This window comes from Chelonia mydas, chromosome 4 (genome assembly GCF_015237465.2).
Source record: "Chelonia mydas isolate rCheMyd1 chromosome 4, rCheMyd1.pri.v2, whole genome shotgun sequence".
Taxonomy (NCBI): Eukaryota; Metazoa; Chordata; order Testudines; family Cheloniidae; genus Chelonia; species Chelonia mydas.
Genome location: NC_057852.1, coordinates 140,328,356 through 140,352,765, shown reverse-complemented (window position 1 = coordinate 140,352,765; position 24,410 = coordinate 140,328,356). Strand labels below are relative to the sequence as shown.

General features: G+C 64.1%; 2 protein-coding genes across 5 annotated transcripts in view; one reads left to right on the top strand and one right to left on the bottom strand.

The window, feature by feature from the left end:
- Nucleotides 1-9,581: 9,581 nt before the first annotated feature.
- On the top strand, nt 9,582-17,212 carry LOC119566180 (vegetative cell wall protein gp1-like). The gene is made up of 3 exons (XM_043545820.1): nt 9,582-9,745; nt 14,467-16,066; nt 17,159-17,212. Exons 1-3 carry the CDS (start codon nt 9,582-9,584, stop codon nt 17,210-17,212), a joined length of 1,818 nt encoding a protein of 605 aa, XP_043401755.1.
- Nucleotides 17,213-18,219: 1,007 nt separating this feature from the next.
- The window catches only part of EBF4 (EBF family member 4), a 92,655-nt gene continuing 86,464 nt past the window's right edge, over nt 18,220-24,410 (bottom strand). For 2 of the 4 annotated variants that reach the window (XM_037898462.2, XM_037898466.2), the window contains 5 exons: nt 23,241-23,490; nt 22,711-22,896; nt 21,992-22,195; nt 21,062-21,137; nt 18,220-20,343 (listed from right to left, as the gene is read on the bottom strand). In XM_037898462.2, the coding sequence (XP_037754390.2) occupies nt 21,067-21,137; nt 21,992-22,195; nt 22,711-22,896; nt 23,241-23,490 (711 nt within the window). In that variant the 3' untranslated portion in view covers nt 18,220-20,343; nt 21,062-21,066. The remainder of the gene's footprint in view (nt 20,344-21,061; nt 21,138-21,991; nt 22,196-22,710; nt 22,897-23,240; nt 23,491-24,410) is intronic. The other 2 variants (XM_037898463.2, XM_043544997.1) reach the window with 2 other exon arrangements.

Here is a 24,410-nt window from a genome sequence, read left to right as displayed (position 1 = left end):
GGCTCAGCGCGAGCCAGCAATGCCCTGCCCATACATGGGGGGCAAACCCCAAGGCTTTTTACAGCTCGTTCTGCCTGTCACTCCCATAGCACTTCAGCCTCGTTCTGCAGATGGGGAAACTGAGGCTGGAGGGGGGCAATGCCCGGCTCGCGCAGCAGTGGAGTGGAGAGTGGAATCTAGTTCTTGCCTTAGCTATTAGGCCGCGCTGCCTCTCCTCATTTATTGCCAGGCTGAGGCCCGATCCGAGCCGGGGGTAGCACCCTCGCTCCATGTCCTCTGCCTTGGGAAATGCTTTCCCCGCTGCTCCCCTCTGGCCTAAGGTCGGGGCTCGGGGCCCCATTGTGCCAGGTGCTGGACACCGTGTAATGAAACCCCCTCTCCTGGCCCTCAGCCCGGCGCTTCCCCCAGCTTCGACTCCCTCCATCATGCACTCTGATTCCTGCCCCAGACTCCTCTCCCCTCGGAGCGATGGGGGACAAGGCGCCGGGATGGTGGCCCAGAGGACTCGTGTTTCCAGCGCCAGTGGCCCCGCGTTCTCGGCTGCAGCTGCTGAGCGCGGTGCAGCTGGGACGGTCCCCAAAGGCTCCTACGAGGCTTTGCTCCAGCCCAGAGCAGCCAAAAGAGCTGAGCTGAGTGGCCAGTGCGCCCTGCGCCCGGCTCCCGTCCCTGGAGTGCTCGTGTGCCGCTGCCGGTCACCGCGCCCCGCGGAGGATGCTTGCCAAGCCCAGCCAGGAAGCAGCTGCCGTGCCATGGGCATGAGACACACCGGGGGGATGCTGCCGTCCGGAGAAGGGGGCTGGGGTCTCGTGCTCCTCTCGCGACGGCATCGCCGGACACTTTGCAGCAGGAGTCGCCGGTGAAGCAAGGCACCAGGCCGGGCTAGCAAGCTGATACATGGCTCGGATGACGTGTGGCCCGCAGAGCTTGTGAACAGCAAGGTCTTGGTGTGTTCGCATTCCCAAAGGAGGGGCAGGATGCTGGCCTGTCCTCGGGGCGCTGAGCCCCTCCTCTGCAGCCCTGAGCACCCTCTGAAGACCCCCGGCAGGGCCAGACCGCGCCTGGGTGGAGTTTGGACAAGGACGGGTTTGATCATTCGTTTCAGCCTTTACTTACCTGCCCGGCCCCAGTTTGTGGCTCTGACTCCTCGCCCTGCGGAGTAGCTGCTATGAACGCATCGGGGGTGGGCACGTCCCAGAGCTGCCAAGCCCGGGGCTGCGTTGAGAGTGACTTATGCAAATTATGGCATGAGCTGTTTTGCATATTTGCAAATAATGTGTGTAGCCACCACCTGCAGCGCAGGGGCACCCTGGGCTGCCCCAGGCAGCATGAGCGGGACGGGGTGGGAAAGCCGGTGCTGGGGGGCGAGGCGGCTGGGATAAGAATCTGTTCGCTGGACAAACTCACGTGGGCTCAGGAATATCCCTGCCAACCTCACCCAGCAGCTGCTAATGCTACACGCTGGCCCTAGCCAGACTGGGCCAGCCCCGAGGTCCAGCTAGCCCCAGGGCCTCTCACCGACGGGCAGGGCCAGGGGCTGCAGAGGCAGGTGTCAGAACCTGGCAGTGGCAGATGGGGGATAATTAGGGCTCCTCCGGGCTCTAACAGTCAGAGGTTGCTTTAAACCCTGAAGTGTGAGGGTTAAATCCCTACCAACGTTTTATTGTCATTAGTTCTGGGGAGTCTTTTTATCCACAGGTATGTCTAGTCCCTATTTGAATTGTGTCAAGTTCTTGGCCGACAATGAAATCCTGTGGCAGAGAGTTCCACAGGCTAAATCTCGCTGTGTGAAAAAGTGTTTCCTTGTACCAGTTTTGAATTTCCTACCTTTCAATTCCATTGACTGTCCCCTCGTTCTTGTGTTAGGAGATGGGGGAAGGGAAGCCCCTGATTCCGTTCTCCAGCCAAGACGTAATTTTAAAGATTTTTATCATTTTTATCATTTCTTCATCATCTCCTTCCTTAGGTAACAAGCCCAGTCTTGTCAATCTCGCTTCGTAGGAGAGTTTTCCAGGCCCTTGATCATTCTCATCACTCTTCTCCGAACCCCCTCTAGCTCTGCAATATCCTTTCGGAGATGGGGAGCCCACTCTGGTTCCCAGATGGAGACCACCACACAGTCACACAAGGCTGTTTGAATATTCTCTGTATGATTCATCGTCCCATTCCTTATTCATTGCAGCTGGACCTGAACCAAGTCAGGCCAGAGTAGTGCTTGAATGAGGAGAACCCAGGGCTGTTGGAGGGTGGGGGTGGCTAACTCAGGACAGCGCGTTCCCCCATCACAGTCCCCTGTGTCTCACTGCGGTGCAAAGAGGTGCTACCTTTCAGCAGGGTGTAAAAGCTCAACACCTCCTTTAGTGATGCCGTGTTCCCTCTGGCCTCCACCCCTGTTCTGGCTCAGTGCTGGTCTGTTTAATGAAATGAGGCCTCTCCTCCCACGCACATTCTCCAAGACCGGGGTGGCTCTCCTGGTTTTATCTCAAGTCTCAGGGGAGTTGGTGTTTTCCAAAAAGCCCCAGCTCCTGGAGGCACGTGATTCAGTAGGAACGTGATGGCTCCAAACCCAGAAGGCACGGGGGAAAACACTGATTGATTGGCTTTGTGATGGGACATCTGCTCACGTTTTGCTCCCCACAGTCCTTTGCACTCCTACCCCAGAATCCTTTGTGCTGCTTCAACCCAGCAGGCCAGAAATACAGCAACACAGAATGATGTTATTTTGTATTAATTCGTTAGCTGGAAATAACGAGTACTGGCTGTTAGCTCGTGGATTTACCTGGGAGGTAATTTCACAGGAAGAAACGGACTGAGAACGTGTTCCAGAGCCAGAACTCCTGGGTTCCGATCCCCTCTCTGACACTGATTTCCTCTGTTACATAACTGATCTGTGCCTCAGTTTCTCTATCTATAAAACGGGGACAGTAAATGTTACTGACCTGCCTTGGGAGCGCTCTGTGCGTTAAGGGTTTAATTTTGTAAAAGTGCGGAATGTTCTTATCTTACTGAAACTGCACAATCCCTGATGATGAACCCTGGACAAGGTAAAATACACGGGGTTTTTTAAAAATTCCATGTTGTTCGTATCGATTCGCTATTCAAAGCTGGGGCAGTTCTGGGCGAAAGGGAAGGTCAAGGGGTGGTTTGATCACAGCCGCCAGGTGTCTACTTGGGGAAGAGAATTTGCGATTGGCTCTTCGGTGGAGCAGACAAAGGTCTAACAAGATCCAGTGGCTGGAAGTTGAAGCGAGACCGGTTCAGACTGGAAATAAGGGATGCATTTTTAGCTGTGAAGGTAATTAACCAAAGGAACAACTTACCACCAGGTCTTACCAAGGGTCATGGTGGATTCTCCATCCCTGGCAACTTTTCAATCAAGACTGGCTCTTTTACTACAAGATCTGCTCTGGGGTTTTTCCCGGGAAGCCCTGTGTTTTTCGGAGGTCGGACTAGGCAATCAGCGTCTTCCTCTCTGGCCTCGGCGCCTATGAATGGCTGGGTGGTGAGCGTGGCCGTTTCAGAAGTACAAGCCATGAAAAGAAACAACACGACCCAACAGCCACGTGGTCTTTGTAAGTGTGGTTTCAAAACCAGGAGAACACAAGTGGAAAACAGCTAGAACTATGGTCAGGCGTTAAACTAAGTATAAAATTCTGTACTTAAATGTGCGAAGGATCGGAGACGGGTGTTTCGAAGGGGGCAGGAGGGGAGGGCGGGTTAAGTTTGACCAAAGATTTGTTATTTTTCCAAGACTTACCCAGTGAAACCCCGATGACGGTGTAGACAGAGGCTTTTCTTTGATGCCCACTGTCAACCGCAGGCTTCCCGCGCGCCCTGGGCCGTGCTAGGTTACAGGAGATTCAATAAGCCGGCTCGTAGCATTTTGGAAAGTTCCCTTCGGAATCCGCCGGGACGGACAGTTTTGTTTCCAGGGCAAGTTTAGGGGCTGTCGAAAGTCTTGTCTAAATCTCCCGCCCCCACCCCGGAGAGCTCCGCGCTTTGGAGTCGCGAGGCTGAGGCTGGTGCTCCCGTGGGGGGGGCAGAGTTTGGGGGGGACGTGGCCCCCATGCAGCGGGTGCACTGTGCTAAGCAGCTGAGGGGACACGTGAAGCCACAGCCCCCACCCCGGCTCCACAAGCCTAATCCCGGCCCGGTGTGGAGGGGAGGCCACGGGGGGTGGGCTGGAGAGTGACCCTGCCCCTCGCTCACCCCTCGGCGGTGGCTTCTGTCCCACGGGGCGGGACCTGGATCCCCACTCCAGGCGTTGTGACCTCTGTCATGTCCCTTTCCAAGCCCTCCCCCGACTTCCCCCCCCTCCCCGGGGCTCCTCTCTGCACTGGGCTGGGAGAAGCAGATGTCGGGTTTTGCACCTTTTGGTTCATGATTTCTGTGGGTGGGGTCGGTCTCACAGTCCCTCTGCCGAGCCCACGGCGCTGACTGAGGTTGGCGTTGGTTTTGTGTGCGTGGCTGGAGCAGTGTGACCACGCCGGGGCTCTGCCCTCCGCTACGGAGACCCGCGAGGCGAGGCTGGCTGCCGGGAGTGTCCGGCAGTTCCTGGAGTTCACTTTCTTTTCCAGCTTCTCACTGGGCTCTTGGCGTGTTGCCATTGACTCACTGGAACTTGGGCAAGTTGCTTCCCCCCACTGTCAAATGTGGGCCCCACCTTTGGAAGGTCTGCTGAGACGTAGGGGGGCGACCTCCTGAGAACGGCCAGACCGGGTCAGACAAATGGTCCATCCAGCTCAGCATCCTGTCTGCCAGCACTGGCCAGGTGCCTCAGAGGGAATGAACAGAACAGACAGTTAACGACTGTCAGCTAGTCCCAGCCTCTGGCAGTCAGGGGTTTAGGGACACCCAGAGCATGGGTTTGTGTCCCTGCCCTTCCTGGCTAAGAGCCGTTGATGGACCATCCTCCAGGAACTTATCTAGCAATTTTTTGAACCCCATTATAGTCTTGGTCTTCACAACATCCTCTGGCAAGGAGTTCCACAGGTTGACTGTGCGTTGTGTGAAGAAATACTTCCTTTTGTTTGTGTTAAACCTGCTGCCTATTCATTTCATTGGGTGACCTTGTGTTATGAGAAGGAGTAAATAACACGTCCTTATTGACTTTCTCCACCCCAGTCATGAGTTTATAGATCTCAGCCATATCCCCCCGAAGTCATCTCTTTTCCAAGCTGAAAAGTCCAAGTCTTATTAATCTTCCTACAGAAGCCATTCCAGACCCCTCATCATTTTTGTTGCCCTTTTCTGAACCTTTTCCAGTTCCAATATATCTTTTTTGAGATGGGGCGACCACATCCGCACGCAGTATTCAAGGTGTGGGCGTACCATGGATTTATATAGAGGCAATATGATATTTTCTGTCTTATTCTCTACCCCTTTCCTGATGATTCCCAACATTCTGTTCGCTTTTCGGACGGCCGCTGCACATTGAGTGGATGTTTTCAGAGAACTCCCCACAATGACTCCGAGATCTCTCTCTCTCGAGTGGGAAGAGCCAATTTAGACCCCATCATTGTGTATGGATAGACCCTGGTGTCTGTGCTGAGCCTCAGCAATGATCATTGTTCTTATCTGGCCCCCTTGCTGCAGTCTGGGCAGCAGGGTGGTTCTGAGAGGAGCTGCGGCACAGGGAGGCTAAGGGACTGGCCCAAGGTCACACAGGCAGTCAGTGGCAGAGCAGGGACTTGACTCCAGGTCTCGCAGGTTCCCCACTAGTACCCGTGCCACGGGGCCACCCTTCCCTCCACAGCCTGGGCCAGGCCTACAGGGGCTGAGAGGCTGTGTCTGGGCCCCCGGCCCCTGTGTGCCATCAGGCAGTGCCCGGGCACCACGGCGCAGGCTGGGAGGGGAAGCCCCAAGGGGAACGTGGCGCTGCTATTCCAGTTCTTGAGGCTGGTAGAGCCGTGGAGGCCAGCACCAGGGGAGCAGTTGCCTCCCGGACCCCCAGCAGGCTGCCTGCTCTTCCCTGGTTGGGCCACAGACCACCCCGTGTGAGCCGGGAGCACCGGCCCCACGCTGCGGTGACAGGGCTGGGAACCAGCGGGTCACAGCTCCCCCAGACATGGCCGGGGCTAGCGCTCTGAGGGCCCAATCCTGCTCCCCTCCAGGGTCTTTTCCCAGGGGCTCCCAAGGGAGCAGCCTCAGGATCTCCGGCACTTCCCAAGGTGGCTGGGCGTTTCCTTCTGCTGGGAGAGGGTTTCCCCAAAGCCCGGTGCTGCTGGGACTGGGCTCAGCCTCTTCCGTCCCCGTCCCCCCACCGCAGGCTGTGCCCCCCCCCAGCGTGAGAGCCCCTGTCCTAGAACAACCACAGGGCCTGTCAGGCGCTGGGGGCGAAGCTGAGATCCCCGGCTGTGACGTTATTGACTTGAACTGGGACCGTATAGATCATTGTTGCAACCAAGGTCCTGTAGTGGCAGCAAATCTTATATAAAAGGGGTCAAATGAGGTGTCTCAGACAAGGTGATGGTTTGCTGGTTAGGATGATGCTGTCTGTATGTGGGTATCATTTTTGTAGTTGAAGTTATGAACATTGGCTCTGTACTGTCTGTAGTTCAAACTTGTGCTCTGCTTCTGGGTGACACCCCAGACAAGTTGGTGTCAGCTCTGCCCAGCCTGCTGGGTGGCCCGTTAAGGACCATCAGCGACACAACTGACCCATTGCGAGAAGGCAGACACGCCTGGGGACTCAGCCAGGTGTGCAGGGACCTGCCTAGGGACAGAACTGTGAGGTGTTTCCAGGCCATGGGATGGGCAGCTTGTCTTTGGGACAAAGAAAGAGAGACCACATGGCAAGAGACTATAAAAAGCTGCGGCAGCTCCTCCATCTGGTCTTCAATCCTGCTTCTGACCTCTGGAGAGACTTTGCTACACGGAAGCTTTGACCCAAGGACTGAAGGACCCATCCCAGCTGGGGATGTTCTCCAAAGACGGGATTTGAACCTGCTGTTTATTCCATCTCTGCTGCAAGCCTGAACCAAGAACTTGGCCATTACTGTGTGTCATTGATTCCATTTAACCCATTCTCGCTCTTGTCTCTCTCTTTTTCCTTTTATGAATAAATCTTTAGATTTTAGATTCGAAAGGATTGGCAACAGCGTGATTTGTGGGTAAGAGCTGACTTGTGTATTGACCTGGGTCTGGGGCTTGATCCTTTGGGGTCCAGGGAACCTTTTTTCTTTTACTGGGGTATTGGTTTTCATAACCATCTGTCCCCATAACGAGGGGCACTGGTGGGGATACTGGGAAACTGGGGTGTCTAAGGGAATTGCTTGTGTGACTTGTGGTTAGCCAGTGGGGTGAGACCGAAGTCCTCTCTGCCTGGCTGGTTTGGTTTCCCTTGGGGTGCACAGAAACCCCAGCCTGGGGCTGTCACTGCCCTGCTCGAAGCAATTTGTCCTGAATTGGCACCTCTCCATGGGGTCCCGCCTGAACCAGCCTCGTTACACCGGCGCATCTGGGCCCTGCTGGGGGAGTCCCAGAAGGCTCCGATGCCGGACTCAGGGTAAGAGCCAAGGACCCCCAAGTCTTTGGCATTGCAACACGTGTGTTGCTCACTTGAGCTAAAGGAGGCGCTCTGTTAGCTGCTAGCAGGAGGAGGCTCTTATCCAATCTGAGCTGCGGCTACTGATCCAGCTGCAATGACTCATTTTCGGGCTAGTGATTTTCTGATTGGTGTTACGGTAGCATCTAGCGCAGTGGTACCGGGTGCTCATTGCACATGGGCCACCCTGGGGCCCAGCAGGGGGAGAGATTGTCTCTTCTGCAAGGTTTTCACTGTAGCTTTTGCAAAGAGCTGGGGGGAATCTGACCCCAGAGGCTGGCACCAGGCCATGCACCCTGATTTTGGTTCTGCAACCCGCTCTCTACAGACCGGTCAGCCTCACCTCGGTCCTGGGAAAAATCATGGAGCAGGTCCTCAAGGAATCACTTCTGAAGCACTTCGAGGAGAGGAAAGTGATCAGGAACAGTCAGCATGGATTCACCAGGGGCAAGTCATGCCTGACTAATCTAATTGCCTTCTATGACGAGATAACTGGCTCTGTGAATGAGGGGAGAGCGGTGGACGTGTTGTTCCTTGACTTGAGCAGAGCTTTTGACACGGTCTCCCACAGTATTCTTGCCAGCAAGTAAAAGAAGTATGGGCTGGATGAATGGACGATAAGGTGGATAGAAAGCTGGCTAGATTATCGGGCTCAACGGGTAGCGATCAATGGCTCCATGCCTAGTTGGCAGCCGGTATCAAGTGGAGTGTCCCAAGGGTCGGTCCTCAGGCCGGTTTTGTTCAATATCTTCATTAATGATCTGGAGGATGGTGTGGATTGCACCCTCAGCGAGTTTGCAGATGACACTAAACTGGGAGGAGTGGTAGATACACTGGAGGGGAGGGATAGGATACAGAGGGCCCTAGACCAATTAGAGGATTGGGCCAAAAGAAATCTGATGAGGTTCAACAAGGACAAGTGCAGAGTCCTGCACTTAGGACGGAAGAATCCAATGCACTGCTACAGACTAGGGACCGAATGGCTCGGCAGCAGTTCTGCAGAAAAGGACCTAGGGGTTACAGCGGACGAGAAGCTGGATATGAGTCAGCAGTGTGCCCTTGTTGCCAAGAAGGCCAATGGCATTTTGGGATGTATAAGTAGGGGCATTGCCAGCAGATCGAGGGACGTGATCGTTCCCCTCTATTCGACACTGGTGAGGCCTTATCTGGAGTACTGTGTCAAGTTTTGGGCCCCACACTACAAGAAGGATGTGGAAAAATTGGAAAGAGTCCAGCAGAGGGCAACAAAAGTGATTAGGGGACTGGAACACATGACTAATGAGGAGAGGCTGAGGGAACTGGGATTGTTTAGTCTATGGAAGAGAAGAATGAGGGGGGATTTGATAGCTGCTTTCAAGTACCTGAAGGGATGAAGCTCGGCTGTTTTCAGTGGTAGCAGATGACACAATAAGGAGCAATGGTCTCAGGTTGTGGGGGAGGTCTAGGTTGGATATTAGGAAAAACTATTTCACTAGGAGGGTGGTGAAGCACTGGAATGGGTTACCTAGGGAGGTGGTGGAATCTCCATCGTTAGAAGTTTTTAAGGCCCGGCTTGACGAAGCCCTGACTGGGATGATTTAGTTGGGGTTGGTCCTGCTTTGAGCTGGGGGTGGGACTAGAACCTCCTGAGGTCCCTTCCCACCCTGAGCTTCTCTGATTCTAGGGTTCTGTTTGGGGGTGCTGGGACCCAGCCTCCTCCTTCAGCCATGTCACTAATTGACACCGTAACAAACCCATGGCTTGTGAGACTCACCGTCTGTCACTGTGCTGGACCCCAAGGTGGCAGGGGGGACACAGAACTCAGCCCCCCCTTCTCCCAGGACACAGTGACTCTCCTCGAACTAAAGGAGAATCTCCATGAGCAGTGTAGGGACTCTGACACACAATAGAGCAGTTGTGATTCCATCCAGCAGAGGGCAGTGGTGCCAAGCTCACGCCAGCCCATTCCTTACAGTACGGGTGCCCTGAGGGGCTCAGACATCAGCCCCTGGCCGCAGGTGCTGGAGGGTGAAGCGGAAGACCTGGGGCAGTAACAAAGATGTCGGACGATGGCATCACGGGGGCGGGTTCTGCGTATCGTGGCAACGTAAGCACCCGGTGCAAACCCGGCGCGGCTCTCAGGGTGCTGGAGAGCCGGCTCTGCCCCCCATCGCGGAGCGGGGGGGTAGCAGGCCGGCTGGATCCAACGCCGTGTGCTGGAAGGTGCTGGCGGGGCGCCCCTCCCTGCGCGCTCAGACGTGGGGCGATGGGAGGGGTGGGCCGGGGGACCAGGGAATGGCTGGAGATTTTGCTCGCCCGCCGCGTGGGGCTGGGCTCCGATGTTACGCAGCTCCCCAGGGCAGGGGGCCCCCTCCGCCGGACCCTGCGGGTTCGGCTCACAGCCAGGCCCCAGAGAACCCCCTGGGTCTGAAACCCGCCCTGCCCCTTCCCCTCCCTTCCCATGAGCACCCTCCTGTCCCCTCCCGGGCGTGGGCCCCCTCCCCTCTCTTTCCGTCCCATGTGCACAGCCCCCTCCTCTGCCGTGGGCACCCCTCCCGCTCCCCATGCATGCCCCCTCCCCTCCCCCCCGGGCGAGGGCGGTCGCCCGCGCACCGTGAGCTGGGCTCTGGCCGTGCCCCCGGCCCCCGGGCAGGCAGCGTCTCACACGCGGGGAGGGGCAGGCGGAGCCGCACACAAGGGCACAGAGGCGGGCACCAGCCAGGCCCACGTACCCCGCGGGCCGGGGTTGCGCCGGGGGCAGGACGCAGGCAGCGACCCGCCCGCAGGGTGGCGCCGGGGCTCATGCCCCGGTCACGCACACGGGCAGCCCTGGTGTCGCTGGGACGTGGCTCCGGGCCTGACGCCCCAGACCCCCCTCCGTCCGTCTGGTGCACACACTCCCCCTCCTCCCCCCCGCCTACCCAAGGTGTTTATAGGCGGAGCCGGGGCTGCTGGTTGAGTGGCTCCCTCCTGGGGAGGATTTAGGGGGCCACGGGGCGACAGCCAGGCCACCCAGCCTCTCCTAGCCCCCCGCCGGCCCTCCCTGCTCGGCTGCATTGGGGCTGCTGGGCAACCTTCCCCCAGCCAAACCCCCCGCTCCCCGGCTCAGCCAAACCCCCTGGCCCCTGCTGCCCCCGGCAGCCTCGCCTGCTCCCCCTCTTCCTTCCCCTCCTGTCTGGCAGCCGGGCCTGCAGCCCTTTCCCCCGAGCCTGCACCACCTCCTTCTCCTGCAGCCCTCCCCCCAGCCCTTGGGGAAGCCCTGGGGCTGGCCCCATACCCGTAGCTGTCCAGTCCCGGGCTCATGGCAAGGGAGCCAGGCGGAGAGCAAAGCCCCTGAGCAGGGTCCGGGTGGTGGGACAAGGAAGCCGGGCTGGGAGGAGGAGCTGGGGTTAGGCCAGAGGGGCCGCGGCGGGGGGAGTCCCGCAGGGGTCTGCCTCAGCGCGGGGAGCCCGGCGGTGGGTGGTCTGCAGGAGACCCTCCCGCTGCCGCACAGCAGGTGTGGGATAGGCCAGCACCTCCCATCCAGGAGCAAGAAGGGCGGAGGTGGCAAAGGAGGGGGACGTCAGCAAGCTGCTGGCATCGAAGGGGGGTTTCATGTGAGGCCCCCCAACCCGTGTGTCCCCAGCCGGTGGCTTCTGAGAGCTCCCTGCGGTGAGCAAGAGGGCGGCCCAGGAGGGTGGCTGAGCTGGGCAGGGGAAGGGACTGGGCAGGAGGAGGAGGGCAGGGAATGGGGAGGGGAGAGGAGGAACGGGGGCAGACAAGGGGGAAGGTGGAGGGAATGGAAGGGATTGGGGTCAGCCCTGGGGGGCAGAGATCAGCACGGGGGGTTGTCCACGGTGATCGGCTGAGAGCCCCTGGGCTGGAGCCCCTGTTGCGAGCCCTGTGCCACCAGTGACTGGCCGGCGGAACTCACCACCACAGGAAGCAGGAACATCAAGTGTGGATTTTGTGCAGGACGGGGTGACTTTAAGGCCATGGATGTGAGCCGGGGGGGCCCTCAAGGGACCAGTGCTGAATGGGGATTTCCCAGGCCTTTCCAGAAAGCACCTCAAATTCCAGGAGCTAGTTGGAGGGGGAGGGGCAGACAGCACCCACTTAGCGGAGGCACGAGCCAGTGGAGAGCGAGGTCTGAGCAGGGGTCTGGGAGCCTGGACTCCTGGGTTCTATTTTCAGCTCCTCCACTGACTCACTGTGTGCCCTCGGGCAAGTCACTCCCTCACTCTGTGCCTCAGTTTCCCACTCTATGAAATGAGCCCACGCTAGAGTTCAAACTGATGTCAGTCACTCTGGGGAGGGGAGAGGGGGAAGGGCAGCAGGGTCCGGGGGGCTGTTGAGGATTGAACCTGTCCGGTGCGGTGCTCAATCACAAGCCCGGATTCCCAGCCCAGGTGCTGAGATCTGCTGGGGGCAGCCTATTGCTAATGGGGCTCCATCCCAGGGCCAGGGGCCATGCCCCAGTGGGATTTCGGGGCTGTTGCAAGCCGGACCCTGAACCCAGGTGCTCTCCCTCGGCCGTGTCACTGAGCAGGGAAGTGCCCAATCGCCGTTAGCGGTGAGCAGTGCAGGGGCTATGACACACAGCTGCTCAGCGCTGATTGGAGCTGGTGACACAGACCAGCCAGGACGGTACCTGCCCTGGCTCTGATGTGGCACCTTTCGTCTGGGGATGTCGGGGAGCCAGGGGCGGCCGCCTCTGCGTCGCGGGCCATGGCTCTGGGGGTGACTGCAGCACTTGTGCCATGAAATGCAGGTGCGTGTGTCAAGATGCTCCCCCAAGCAGCCAGGGCCTGGGCTCTGCCTCAGACCCAGGTCAGCTCAGCGAGGGCTGCCGAGCCGTGGCGTGGCCCATCCCACCCAGTCGGAAGTGGGGCAGCCCCTCCAGGCCGGGCACCGCCTGCCAGCTCCACTCCCAGGTGCTTGGGCATCAGAGACCCGCCACTGCCAGGGCCCCGGCTGCCAGCCTGTCGGCCATGGCCCAGCTCCCGCCCCTCACCCCGCAGGCACTGGGTTCGGGACTGTGTATGGGCGAGCCCCAGGCGGCACTGCCGCGGGCCCCATAGTAATGAAATAAACCCTGAGCCCAGCCAAGTCCCCTGCAAGTCCAGTGCCCCCGTTTGCCCCAGGCCAGCTCCTGGGCCGGCAGCAGGTCGGGGGCCGGGGCTGGCTAGTGTTGAAGGGACGGAGCGCTGGGGGAGAAGAAACGTCCTTCCCATGGCAGCCCCCTGCTCCCGCAACTGGCTCCCCTCCCCGCACCCCCACCCCGCACCCCGCGGCAGCCCTGCAGCTCGGACCGTGCTGGGCAAAGGTGGGCTGCTCTGGAGTTTGCCAGGGAAAGCTGGAGCCGGGGCCGGTCCCGAGCTGGACCCCCCTCTCCCCTCTCCAGGCTGGGGCGAGTGCAAGGCCGGCTGCGGAGCAGCAGTCGGGCTCTGGTGGTGCGGGTTTCCCCTTGGCATGGCGGGCGGTGCTCGGCTGCCCAGTCCCCCTGCCCTGGGCCCCCACTCTCACCACCCGTCCGCGGGTCCCAGCTGCAGCTCTCGCCCCCCTGGCAGGCAGCACGTGACCACCCCCCCCCCCGGACCCCCCTCATGCAGCACAAGCCAGGAGGCTGGGAGGGATGGATCTGGCTTCGATTAGCCCCCTGGCAAAGGGCCCTGCTCTCCGCGCTGGCCGGCGAAGGGCTCCCCGGGGCCCAGCCCATGCAGCTGGGGCGGGGCTCAGCACCGCTCCTATTCCACTGCTTCCTGCTGGCCCATGCTGGAGGCGGCCCCCTGCCCTGCCTCGGGGGCTACAGCCCCACAGCGCTTTCCCCGGGCCAGGGCTTGACTCACATGGGTCAAGTGGGGACTGGGGTGAGACTGAGCCGTGTCTTGGAGCTCTCACCCTGCCCCCACCCAGAGCTGGCAGTGTAGGGGCCAGGCCCAGCCCTGGCACAGTCGCCACAGACAAAGGAAGGCGGGTTAGCCTTCTTCGCCAGATGGGGAAACTGAGGCACAGAGGTGGGCAGTGACTTGCCCAAGACCACTCAGGCTGTCAGTGGCAGAGCTGGGGATGGACCCCCCCAGGCATCCTGACCCTCTGTCCTCTGTAACGATGCAAGGGAGGCCCAAAGAGGAACACCAGAGCCCAGCGTCTCCCCCACCTGCCTGGGCTGGGCCCAGCCCCCGTGCGGGGTGAATGGTGGGTAGCCTGAGTCCACCAGCCTCTGCATACCTGTGCGGGTGCTGGCGAGCGGGCGCGGCGGCTGCAGGACTGCGTGGTGGGGGCTGATCTGGACGGGGCTGATCTGGCGTGGGGGGCGAGGGGAGGGCTGATCTGGCCCTGCAGCCCGCACTGGAGGCCGTGGGGCTTGCACCTGCTTCCTCTGGGCCGCACTGCGGTTTGTGGAGGCGGAGACAGGATATTTGCCTTGGCTCGGGCCCCCCTGGCTCTGCTGAGCGCAGGGAAAGCAGCACCACCCAGAGGGTTCGAGTGCAGAGCCAGGGCCAGGCAGGGGCCCGCCAGCATCCGGGGGGCTGCGCCCAGGGCCCCCGGTGCGGTTTGACAGCCACTGAGTGGGGCACGGGCACCAGCCCGTTGATCCAGGGGCTCCCCATGCCCAGGACAGCCAGACCAGGGAGCTCCGGGACAGGGCTTGGCTAAAGGAGCCGGGGATGAGGGGGGTGTGGGGGGGGGTGGGGTAGCCTGAATCCTGCAGGGCACCCCGGGCTCATGCATGTGTGTGCAAGTGTGTACGTGTGTCTGCACGTGTGCATATGTGTGTGTGCACGCTTGTGTGTGTGTGTGCACCCCCTTCCGCGCCAGATCTGCCCCCGGGCCGTACTGCCTGTATCCGCCCCCTTCCGCACCAGATCTGCCCCCCGGGCCGTACTGCCTGTATCCGCCCCCTTCCGCACCAGATCTGCCCCCCGGGCCGTACTGCCTGTATCCGCCCCCTTCCACGCCAGATCTGCCCCCTTCCACGCCAGATCTGCCCCCGGGCCGTACTGCCTGTATCCGCCCCCTTCCACGCCAGATCCGCCCCCTTCCGCGCCAGATCTGCCCCCCGGGCCGTACTGCCTGTATCCGCCCCCTTCCGCGCCAGATCTGCCCCGGGCCGTACTGCCTGTATCCGCCCCCTTCCGCGCCAGATCTGCCCCCGGGCCGTACTGCCTGTATCCGCCCCCTTCCGCGCCAGATCTGCCCCCCGGGCCGTACTGCCTGTATCCGCCCCCTTCCGCGCCAGATCTGCCCCCGGGCCGTACTGCCTGTATCCGTCCCCTTCCGCGCCAGATCTGCCCCCCGGGCCGTGCTGCCTGTATCCGCCCCCTTCCGCGCCAGATCTGCCCCCCGGGCCGTGCTGCCTGTATCCGCCCCCTTCCGCGCCAGATCTGCCCCCCGGGCCGTGCTGCCTGTATCCGCCCCCCTTCCGCGCCAGATCTGCCCCCCGGCCCGTGCTGCCTGTATCCGCCCCCTTCCGCGCCAGATCTGCCCCCCCGGGCCGTGCTGCCTGTATCCGCCCCCTTCCGCGCCAGATCTGCCCCCCGGGCCGTGCTGCCTGTATCCGCCCCCTTCCGCGCCAGATCTGCCCCCCGGGCCGTGCTGCCTGTATCCGCCCCCTTCCGCGCCAGATCTGCCCCCCGGGCCGTGCTGCCTGTATCCGCCCCCTTTCCGCGCCAGATCTGCCCCCCGGGCCGTGCTGCCTGTATCCGCCCCCTTCCGCGCCAGATCTGCCCCCGGGCCGTGCTGCCTGTATCCGCCCCCTTCCGCGCCAGATCTGCCCCCCGGGCCGTGCTGCCTGTATCCGCCCCCTTCCGCGCCAGATCTGCCCCCCGGGCCGTGCTGCCTGTATCCGCCCCCTTCCGCGCCAGATCTGCCCCCCGGGCCGTGCTGCCTGTATCCGCCCCCTTCCGCGCCAGATCTGCCCCCCGGGCCGTGCTGCCTGTATCCGCCCCCTTCCGCGCCAGATCTGCCCCCCGGGCCGTGCTGCCTGTATCCGCCCCCTTCCGCGCCAGATCTGCCCCCCGGGCCGTGCTGCCTGTATCCGCCCCCTTCCGCGCCAGATCTGCCCCCCGGGCCGTGCTGCCTGTATCCGCCCCCTTCCGCGCCAGATCTGCCCCCCGGGCCGTGCTGCCTGTATCCGCCCCCTTCCGCGCCAGATCTGCCCCCCGGGCCGTGCTGCCTGTATCCGCCCCCTTCCGCGCCAGATCTGCCCCCCGGGCCGTGCTGCCTGTATCCGCCCCCTTCCGCGCCAGATCTGCCCCCCGGGCCGTGCTGCCTGTATCCGCCCCCTTCCGCGCCAGATCTGCCCCCCGGGCCGTGCTGCCTGTATCCGCCCCCTTCCGCGCCAGATCTGCCCCCCGGGCCGTGCTGCCTGTATCCGCCCCCTTCCGCGCCAGATCTGCCCCCCGGGCCGTGCTGCCTGTATCCGCCCCCTTCCGCGCCAGATCTGCCCCCCGGGCCGTGCTGCCTGTATCCGCCCCCTTCCGCGCCAGATCTGCCCCCCGGGCCGTGCTGCCTGTATCCGCCCCCTTCCGCGCCAGATCTGCCCCCCGGGCCGTGCTGCCTGTATCCGCCCCCTTCCGCGCCAGATCTGCCCCCGGGCCGTGCTGCCTGTATCCGCCCCCTTCCGCGCCAGATCTGCCCCCCGGGCCGTGCTGCCTGTATCCGCCCCCTTCCGCGCCAGATCTGCCCCCCGGGCCGTGCTGCCTGTATCCGCCCCCTTCCGCGCCAGATCTGCCCCCCGGGCCGTGCTGCCTGTATCCGCCCCCTTCCGCTCCAGATCTGCCCCCCGGGCCGTGCTGCCTGTATCCGCCCCCTTCCGCGCCAGATCTGCCCCCCGGGCCGTGCTGCCTGTATCCGCCCCCTTCCGCGCCAGATCTGCCCCCCGGGCCGTGCTGCCTGTATCCGCCCCCTTCCGCGCCAGATCTGCCCCCCGGGCCGTGCTGCCTGTATCCGCCCCCTTCCGCGCCAGATCTGCCCCCCGGGCCGTGCTGCCTGTATCCGCCCCCTTCCGCGCCAGATCTGCCCCCGGGCCGTGCTGCCTGTATCCGCCCCCTTCCGCGCCAGATCTGCCCCCCGGGCCGTGCTGCCTGTATCCGCCCCCTTCCGCGCCAGATCTGCCCCCCGGGCCGTGCTGCCTGTATCCGCCCCCTTCCGCGCCAGATCTGCCCCCCGGGCCGTGCTGCCTGTATCCGCCCCCTTCTGCTCCAGATCTGCCCCCCGGGCCGTGCTGCCTGTATCCGCCCCCTTCCGCGCTGGCTTGGTGGGCCATGTTGTCTAGTGTCCAGCTCATCCCATGACTGCCCGTGGTGTCACCATCTCTTTCTTCGTGCTGCCTGGCTCCCAGCTGGCGGCTGCCTGTGCGCCCAGTGTCTCCGTAGGCTGGCGTCACCCCCCCCCATGCCCCACCCTAGCCCAGGCCCCTCACCCCAAGCTGGGGTCCTGTACGTGGCACAGGCCCAGCCCCCAAGTCCCCTGGCCTCAAATGCCATCAGAGCCGGGGCGGGGGGGGGGAGCCACCTTGTCCCCCAGCGTGGGGCTCAGATTTTGGGGGGCTGGACTCTCCCCCTGCATGGCTCTGCAGCCCCAGTGAGGCGGGCGGGGGGCAGGGAGAGGGTTTTTCTGGCCCTCAGCCTCCCTCCTGCTTGTGCCGAGCAGGCCCGGGCGTATCTGGGCATCGCTCCTCCCAGAACCGGGTGTCGGCTGGGCTAAGGCGGCTGTGCCAGGGCTGCGGGTGCCCGGCTGGGCAGCCAAGGGGCTTTCCCCCAACTGCTGCCTGCCAGCCTGAGCCAACCCCCTCATTACTGGATGGAGCCTGCGATACCCCAGCGGGACCGGAGACACCCTCGGCCCCTGTCTCCTCGCCACATGGGTAGCTCCCTGCCCCCCTACAGATGCCTTCAGCCTGGGTCCTGTGGGGAGCCGGGGCCCAGTGCTGCCCTGGGGGCTGGTCTCCCCGGTGGGGCACAAGACCGGAGAGCGAGGGGGTGGGCCGCAGGCTGGGAAACGGTGCCCGGCCTGGGCGTGGCCGAGTCCCCGAGGGCAGGGCTGGGACTAGACTGGCCGCAGCACTGGAGCATGGACTCGGGGGGCCCAGCCTGCATTGGCCAGGGCGGGGGAACAGCCTGGCTCATCCCCCAAGGGGATTTCCCTGGAGCTCGGCTCTCCCACGCTGACCCTCAGCTGCTGCCGTGGGGAGCCGGTGCGAGTGACGCAGGATGGGGCAGCCAGGTGGTGGCGGGGGGCGCTGGCCCTGGGGCGTGCGCGCCCAGGGGCGCGGGGAGTCTCCCGTGCTTGGTGTCCAGGCTCGAGATGGGACGTCGGGCTACAAAATGCCTCGGGCTCCCCGAGCTGTTCTGGGCGGGCCAGGGGGCACTGGCCAGGGTCTCTGCCCAGGGCTATGCAGGAGGGCAGCCTGGCTGGGTGACCTTTCTGGCCTCGCATCTCTGACCCTAGGACAAGTTTGGCTGCTGGGAGTCCATGGCCAGAACCCCCTCGCCCCATAGCAGCCCTCTGCCCCACAGCCACCCAGGGAGCTACATGGGTGCAAATCCACCACCATCCATGGCCTTGCTCTGGATTTTCACCAGCGTAACCAAGCGCCGGCCCAGCCCTGAGGCTTTGGCGCTGAGAAAGCCTGGCCAAAGCTGGGCCTTTTGGGATTCCCCGGCCCTGGCGTGGCTCGGCGCGGGGCAGAGACGACACACGGAGCACCCGGGGAAGGCAGCGTCGGGCAGTATATTCTAGGCCCCAGCGCCTAGCGGGTGGATAAGGAGGCTAATATTCGCTTTACATGTGCTTACATTTACACAGTGCATGAAGGTAGCGCCAGGGCTCCTGTACAGGCTTCACAGACGACGACAGACAGAGTAAAAAAGTCAACGTGGGGGAGGCACCTGCCCGGCAGCCAGAGAAACACGGAGAAGCCGGGGGCCCAGCCAGCACCAGGGCCTTCCCTTTCCCTTATTGACACAATCTGGGCCCCTTGCTGCCGCCTGGGGCGAAGGAGCCCGAAACCCCTCCTGCCCCCTTTCCCGGTACTACATCCCAGGGGTGGGGCTGGGGGGATTTATTACACCTCCAAGCCGGCAGCTCCGGCTCGGCATCTGGGCCCAAGGGCCGCGGCTCAGGCCTGGCTCTGCAGGGTTAAAATGGAGCCGAAAGGAAAAGGCCAACGCCGGCTTTACACACAGCGTTTCTCCCAGCGCGGCAGGGCCGTGCGCTCCACCAAGGGCGCTGCCTTTTGCTGGAGCCGGCCTGAGCCTCTCACGCTTTGCTAACTCCTGCCCCGGGCCCGGGGAAGGGCAGAGGCTGGACCCCCAGCCCAGGGGGCTCAGGGACTCCAGGGGGCATTGGAGGCGGCCCTGGGAGAGCAAACCAGCAGCTGGCCTGGGCTCCGGTTCCTCCTCGGCTCGCAGGGCTGGGCCCAGCCAGACCTGGCCGAGCTCCACACCAAACTACCCGGCCTGGGCTAATGAGGCTGCTCCGGTGCCGGCTGCCGCGGTCCCAGCAAGCAGCCTGTGGGGGATCTGTGGGTGGGCAGCTGGGAAGGGAGGCACGAGGGGCTGGGGCCGGCGCGGCCAACCCCGGCAGCTGCGGTTCTAGGGCCGGGCTCTGACCGCTGCGGGCTCTGGGCTGTGCCGGGGCAGGTTCTGGTGCCGTGAGCCCCTCTTGCGTTGCCCCGGCGTCTCGGCTGGCTGCCCGGCTCCTGGCCCCCGCTCAGGTGACCCTTCCAGAGATGCGTGGCCAGGCAGGAGGGAAACAAAGCGGGCGTGCCGGGAGCGACTCTCCCCAGGGTTTGCCCAGCGCGTAGGAGACGGGGCATGCCCGGGGGGGTTGGAAAAGGCACGAATTGCCCTGAGCCTCTGCCCACAAACTCCAGCCCGGCCCCTGAGCTGGGGTTTGGGGTTTTGACGTTAAAATAATAAAGTTTGGTTAATGTGGGAATGGTCAGTTCCCACCCCCAGGTCTCTGGGCCTCCCCGGACTCTGGGCAGTTAGTTCGGATGCTGTGGGGCGCAGGACACGTCGCCAGCGGCCTGCGGTCGCCCCAGTGCCCCCCCACAGAGCGAGTGAGCTGGGCCAGGCTCTGGTCAGCCCGTGGCCTGGCCCGTGGTGGTGCCAGCACTCCAAAGACCAGAATCCGGCCCAGTCACTAAGTCACCCTCGGCCCCCTGCCAGCCCCCTTTCCAGATGGGGCCAAAGAGGGGCAGCCGGTTGCCAAGGCTACAGGGGGAGTCGGGCGGAGCCGGGATCAGAACCCAAGAGTCCTGGCCCCAGAGCCTGTGCTCGGGCAGCTGCCCTCTCTGAGCTCCCTTCTCAAGCCCCAGGGCAGAGCCATGGGGGAGAGCTCCCCAGGAGGGGCCCTTCCCCCCACGGCAGTGCCCCACACCTAGCCTAGCGCTGCTCGGGGGGTGTTACCGGGAGCTCACCACCTGGGGCGGCCAGGAGCGGCATTCCTGTGCCAGGCTGGGGCAGCCCGGGGGAGCCCCCCGAAAGAAGGAGCGGGAGGTGCAGTCAGAGTGAGAGACCCCTGCCCCCAGCCAGCCCCCATCCCTTTGCACTACCCCGTGGAGGGACCCAGCCTGTCCATGCCGCCAGGCCCTGGCAGGAGCTTGGCAGGAGAACTGCCCCTGGCTAGAGGGCACGGCTTCCCCTCTGGCTGCAGCCTGGCTTCCCACCGAATCACCACTGGAGCGGGGGGGCCTGTGGGCACGAGCCCCCCACAGTCCCTGGGGGGCCCCAGAGTCAATGGTGAGGTTCGGTCCCCGTGCATGGTCTGCTCCCTCCGGGGTCCTGGTCCAGTCCCGGGTCACATGGGCAGCACGATGAGACCCGACGTGGCTGCAAGAGAAGGAGAAGGTGTTGGCCAGCATCCCTGGCGTGGGGGCTACGGGGGGGCGGGGCGGGGGGGCGCTTGCATGCCACATGCAGCCGGGGAGAGCGGGAAGCGCCAGCCCCACCAGCAGGGCGTCGTGTGGGGGAGCAGAACGGAGCTGGGAGGGGCTGGTGGAAAGCCAGGCACCTGGGAGCCCCCCCACAACAGCGTCCCGCTGCCCGCTCCCTCCCGGGGGTTGTAGCTCAGCGCTGCAGATGCCGGCGCATGGAGAGAGGCGGGTAGGCATGCCAGGATCGCCAGCAGCTGTCCTGAGCCTCTCGCCCCTTCAGAGCACTGGGCAGGGCCACGAACCAAGGGCTCGCTGGGGCCTGGCCCCGCTGCCCGGGGACGTCCCGCCACCTGCCCATCCCCGCGGCAGGGACGGCCACAGCCGCGGTGTGTCCAGCCCAGGGCAGGGTATGCTGCAGTGTGGGATGCCAGGCGGTGCAGACCGGTGGCCCCGGGGCAGTCACAGGCTCTCAGAGTCTCCCCAGGCCAATGCCCTAGTCACCGGGCCGGGCCCGCTCCCATCGGCGATGGGGAGAGGCTACTGGGCGACCCTGAGTCCCACCCAGCCCAGCTTGCAATGCGAAGATTCCCGCAATGGGGAGGGGCCCCGCCCAGAGCCCTGGGGGACGGCCCCCCTCCTCACACAGGGGCGGCAGAGCCCGTGGGCAGACGTACCGTGTCTAGGAATAGGCCAGTCCTTGGAGCGACCGAGCAGGGGGGTGAAACTTGTCGGAGTCCTCGAAAGACTGGTCTGGGCAGCCGAGCAAAGCGCAGCGGGGAGGGAAGAAGAGAGGGAAAGTGTCAACACGGGCGGGAGGGGAGAACTGGAGCCAGCGCGGCCACTTTACCCCCCAGCCCACTGGCCAATCCGCGCCCGGCCCCCAGGAATTACAGGCCCCCTGCCCCCTGTATGAGCTCCCACCTGGCCACGGCGGGGTCCACTCTGCCCTGTCTCTGCAGGGGATCCCCACCCGGCCATGGTGGGCCCTGCTCCGCCCGGTCTCTGCAGGGGATCCCCACCCGGCCATGGTGGGCCCTGCTCCGCCCGGTCTCTGCAGGGGATCCCCACCCGGCCATAGCAGGATCAGCTCTGCCCAGTCTCTGGCCAGAGGTAGGCCTCACATCTTGGTCCAGAGAAGGCGCCGGGGCTTGCGAGGAGGTGTCCCAAGGCAGGAGCAGTGGGAACGCCATGTGATCCGAAGGGAACACATGCTAGAGCAGGCTGGAACGGTGCATTGTCAACCTGCGGGACTGGCTGCCGCAGGGCGGGAGGGTGGGAAATGACTTTGACGCTTCCAAAAAGAGCAGAGGCAAAAAGCATGGGGGAGAGTTGGACGCGGGCCTGGCCAGGCTCCCTGCTTGGATCCTGGGCTGGGAGCAGAGTGGGAGGGAGAGGAGCTCGGCACCTTGGCTGGCGGGGCGGCACCCGGGTGAATACCTAGCTGTGCCAGTCCAGCACTGGCTGCGCCCATCAAGGGCATTAGTATCCCAGCCCCCTGTGGGAATCCAGGCCAAGGCCCTGTTGGGCCCCCGCTGCCCAGGGATCCAGAGGGGGCGCACGGCGACCCACACGGCCTCCCAGCCCCCAGGGTGCAGCCGACTCACCCTGCAGGCTGTTCCCGTTGGTGCTGGTGCAGGTGGGGGTGGGGGAGGTGGGCGGCCGCACCACGGGGGCGAAGGCGCTCTTCTGCTTGACGGCGGAGATCATGTTGACTGGGGAGAAGGAGAAGACGCCGGCGGGGGTGGAGGAGCTGGCGCCGGACGGGAGGGTGATGGAGGACGCGCCCAGCGGGGGGCTGGAGGGCATGACTGCAGCGGGCAGAGGAGACAGTCAGACAGGGGCCCGCGGAGCAGTCGGGTATCAGATGTGGTCTGGGGGGGCTGGGCAGGGGACTCCGGGGGGCGCCCCCTGCCCCACCCAGCACAGGTTGTATGGTGGCGGCATGCGAGGAAGACCCTGAGAGCATGTGCAGGACAGGAGCCCATGCACACCGCAGGGCAGGGCTGAGCAGAGGGGCTGGGCGCCGGGCAGGGGGCAGGGCTGGGGGCTCTGTGATGCCATGGGGCAGGGCTGTATTGGGCAAGGGGCCCTGGAGACATGGGACACCTCCCCCCCCAGAAGGGAGCCATTCCAATGGGGTTACAAAGCAACCTGGGGGTCCAGTGCCCGTCTGCGCTCTCTGGGGGTGGAGCTGGGGGGGTAAGGGGCGCCGGTGGAGTCACCTGTGCCCAGAGAGCCCCCGGTGCAGCCCCCTACGGACGCACGACAGGAGGTGCCCCCTGCGTAGGGTGGCAGCGCCCGCCCGTGCCCCTCTGCGACTCACTGGCGTAGGGGGAGTTGGCGGTGGAGCCGTTGAGGAAGCTGGGGGAGCCGGGCACCCCGAGGCCGGTCATGGCCGCCCCCCCGTAGGCGTTCATGCTGGACGTGATGGTGTTGTAGCCGGTCTGCTGCGGGGTGGAGCTGGGCACGTAGCCCCGCGGCGAGACGCTGCTCGTGTTGCGGGCGTAGCCTGCGGGCGACAAGGGGCAGCGTTGGCGGGATGGCCGGGGGCGGGGGGGGGGGGCTGCTCCCACCGCCCGCTGATCCCGCTACCTGGTCACAGGGGAGGGAGGAACGCCCCCCCGGCCAGGTGCATTATGGGAGTGGGCTCCCTGGGCAGGACACGGCACCAGACCCCCTGGCCCATCTGAAACCACGCCCAGTCCTCTCCCCTCCCTGACCCGGGCTCACCACAGACCACCCCCCTGCACAGAGCCCCAGCCCTGTGGGCAGCTGGCTGGGCCGGGGCCCGACGGGGGCTCGGCAGAGTCCCTAGGGCCCTGCCCTGGCCGGGGGACACAGCGCAGGACCCACCTGCTCCCCAGGGACCAGCTGGTGGCACCAAGGGCCGGTCTGGTCTGACCAGGCTCCCGCCCCCGCACACACCTTGCTCGGTGCCCGGGGCCGAGTCGCTGATGTTGATGGCCAGCTGGCTCCCGAAGGAGTTGACGCCCATCATGCCCGCGTGGGCGTGGTTCCCGGCCAGCGAGGACAGCTGGCTGGGGGTGCGCGGGACGCTGTACAGGGCCTCGGCGATGTCTGCTGCTCGCTTCAGGATGATGTCCTGCAGAGACAGGATCTGCCCCTTACCCCCGGGGACTCGCTCCGGCCAGGGACCAGCTCGGCAGCTGCCAGGCCGGAGCATCTACCCGGCAAGCCTGGCGCGGCCAGGGCAAGGCAGCCAGGCCAGAGGGTCCCACCCCCCACAGCTCATTCAGACCCCTCCTGCTGGCAGGGGCACGGGTGAGCCCGGCTGCCCGGCCGAGGGGGGTGGGGGCGGAGGCCTCCCAAACTTGTGTCATGCAGGCCTGGGACAGGCTTGGCACCAAAGGGGCTTCACAGAGCCCGAGCCCGGGGCACAGGGAGCCGAGGGGGCTGGGCCCGACCCGCAGGGGCTCCTGGGGCTTTGGTCCGGCCAGGGGGCAGGCAGCAGAGGCTGCGCGGGAGCGGGGGCCGGGGAAGTGGCAGCCCCTGCACGCGGGGGAGGCAGCTCCGGGCGCTCCTTACTCAATGGCCCTGGAATGCCTGATGCGAAGCAGATGTGGGGCTGGGCCCAGCCAGCTCCACCGCCCCGCCTTCCCCAACGGGGCCGGGGGGGGCGGGTGGGAACAGAGGTGGCAGGGGGATGGGGGTCACACAGTGGAGGGGGATGGATGGGGCAGTGAGGGGGTGGGAGGACATGGACGGGGTGTGGGGGGGCAGGGAGTGGAGGGGGATGGATGGGGCAGTGAAGGGGTGGGGGTGGGAGGACATGGACAGAGTGTGAGGGGGCAGGGAGGGCGCAGGGAGTGGAGGGGGATGGACAGGGCAGTGAAGGGGTGGGGGGGCAGGGAGGGCGCAGGGATGGACGGGATGGATGAGGCAGTGAAGGGGTGGGGGTGGGAGGACATGGACAGAGTGTGAGGGGGCAGGGAGGGCGCAGGGAGTGGAGGGGGGTGGATGGGGCAGTGAAGGGGTGGGGGTGGGAGGACATGGACAGAGTGT